The 2518-nt window shown below is 37.1% G+C and overlaps 1 protein-coding gene across 1 annotated transcript; it reads left to right on the top strand.

Annotated features, from left to right (window-relative positions):
• Nucleotides 1-254: 254 nt before the first annotated feature.
• On the top strand, nucleotides 255-1322 carry LOC135228431 (olfactory receptor 4C16-like). The gene has a single exon (XM_064274208.1). The coding sequence runs from the start codon at nucleotides 255-257 to the stop codon at nucleotides 1164-1166; it is 912 nt and encodes a 303-aa protein (XP_064130278.1). The 3' UTR covers nucleotides 1167-1322.
• The last annotated feature ends 1196 nt before the right edge of the window (nucleotides 1323-2518 follow it).

The raw sequence follows: 2518 nt of genomic DNA, 5'->3' as shown, positions 1-2518 counted from the left end.
GACCCTATGAAGTGGTCATTAAAAATTGAGGGACAAAGAGTTGAAGTGACTCATTAAGACAACAGCTAGAATGTCCCTGATGAGGAAATTTTTTTTTTTTACTTAAAATATCCCATAACATCACATAGCACCACAAATTAATTTGCATAAGACATTTCACACTGTTGCACAGCACCATACATTAATTCCTGTATTTTTTAATTTTTTTCAGATGAACCGTTTCACACTTGTGCCTTCTCCTCATTCATGAAATCATGCTGCTGAATAATAATGTGACTGAGTTCATTCTGCTTGGGTTGACGCAAGATCCTGTTAAAAAGAAAATAGTGTTTGTCATTTTCTTGCTTTCCTACTTAGGGACATTGTTGGGTAACTCATTGATTATCATCACCATAAAGACCAGTCGGGCACTTGGGAGTCCAATGTACTTTTTCCTCTTCTACTTATCGTTATCTGATACCTGCTTCTGTACTGCCATAGCCCCTAGAATGGTTGTGGATATCCTTCAGAAGACCATCACTATCTCTTTTAGTGAGTGCATTATCCAGATCTTTTCATTTCATTTCTTTGGCTGCATGGAGATCTTGATCCTTATCCTGATGGCCGTTGACCGCTATGTGGCCATCTGTAAACCCCTGCACTACATGAGCATCATGAACCGGCGGGTCTGCAGTGTGTTGGTAGCTCTAGCCTGGGTAGCGTCCTGTGTGCATTCTTCAGTTCAGATTTTCCTGACCTTGCGTTTACCTTTCTGTGGTCCCAATGTGACTGATCACTATTTATGTGACTTGCACCCCTTGTTGCAACTTGCCTGTACAGACACCTATGTGACCAACCTGCTACTGGTGTCCAATAGTGGGGCCCTTTGCATAATGAGTTTTGTCATGCTGATGTTCTCCTATGTTATCATCTTGCATTCTCTGAGAAACCACAGCGCTGAAGGGAGGAAAAAAGCCCTTTCCACCTGCATCTCCCATATCATTGTAGTCATCTTGTTCTTTGTTCCTTGTATGTTTATATACACACGCCCTGCAACCACCTTCCCCATGGATAAAATGATAACTGTGTTTTATACAATTGGAACACCTTTACTTAACCGTCTGATTTATACACTGAGAAATGCTGAGGTGAAAAATGCCATGAGGAAGATATGGAAGAAAAACTGATCTCAGAAGACCAAAGATAAATGGAAATTTCAAATCCTTCTTCATAGTTTGCATTGACCAAGCATAATTCGAGAAAGCATATAATGGTCTTACTGTGAACTTCATAGAAACTTAACTTGGGGAATAAGTGCTACTTTCTTCAGGAAACTGGGTAAAATGAACACATACGCTGGTTAGTGCTGAGTCAGTTAGTGTTGAGACAAAAGCAGGTACAAACAGATATGCCAAGGCCAGTTACTTTAGATTTTTCACTACTATCTCTCTACCTCTCTTGGATAACTAGAACCACTTGTGGTTTTGATCTGGTATTTTTTCTATCCTCCTTCATGTTGATTTCTGGTGTTGCTCCCCTATTACCCTAAGATTTACATTCAAATCTACTCAGTAGCACTACAGAAGAAAGGCCTAGCAAATCACTTCCATAAAGATTACAGCCAAAAAACCCTGTGGAAAAATTCTCCTTAGTAACACATGAGGTTGCCATGAGTGGGTATCAACTTGAAGACAATAGATTTTTTGTTAGTTTGTTTTATTAGGATTACAGTTAGTCCTCTATATGCTTAAATTCCTATCCTGGTAGAATTTCTCTTCTCAAAACTGAATGTTTTAGTCCAGTGGAGGAATTTTGGGCTTTGAAACAAATTTGTTGTGTTACAGATAGAAAATTTTAGTGAGTTTTCAATACAATCCAGATAAGAGAATAACTTGAATAGAGAGTATTGAAACATGTATATGAAATGTATGTTTCTGCAGAGGGAATGTATACCACTTTGTCACTATCCATCTGACATCACAGTCTCTAGTTACATAATCATTAAGAATCTAATTTCTTATTTATATTTTTATCCACACAGAAATTTTTATTTGAGAATTCTATATTGATTTTTTGTAGTAAATTGTAATAAACTTATTAAATTTTTGTTGGTTTTATGTATGAAAAGCTTTGACATTTCTTTAGCTTGAGAAAATACGTATCTATTTTTCTGTGTAGATATGGAACGGTGGATTCTACAATGAACTTTAGTGCCATATGTACATCACTTTTTTAAATTTTTAGTTTCTGTGAATTTCAAAGTAAAATCTATCCCAGGTAGTTTACCACTGATTACAGAAGCTACAGTTTGATTTTGCTATTAATAGTTTTGCATAGTAGTAGTTTCGAGTTGGTTGACTTTTAGCTGATGTCTTCTCATATTTCAAGGCAAGGAAAAGATAAAAAGGGAATGTGCATTTAATCCAATGTAGGTGTCTCCTCAGAAACACTCCATCTATTATGTCTCCTGGACATGCTTTTTATGTAGAACCCCTGCTACCACTGCTACCAAGTCTCTTGCAGGCAAAACATGTGCTCT

Source organism: Loxodonta africana, chromosome 22 (genome assembly GCF_030014295.1).
Source record: "Loxodonta africana isolate mLoxAfr1 chromosome 22, mLoxAfr1.hap2, whole genome shotgun sequence".
In the NCBI taxonomy this organism is placed as follows: Eukaryota; Metazoa; Chordata; class Mammalia; order Proboscidea; family Elephantidae; genus Loxodonta; species Loxodonta africana.
This window is presented reverse-complemented; position numbering and strand designations above follow the sequence as displayed.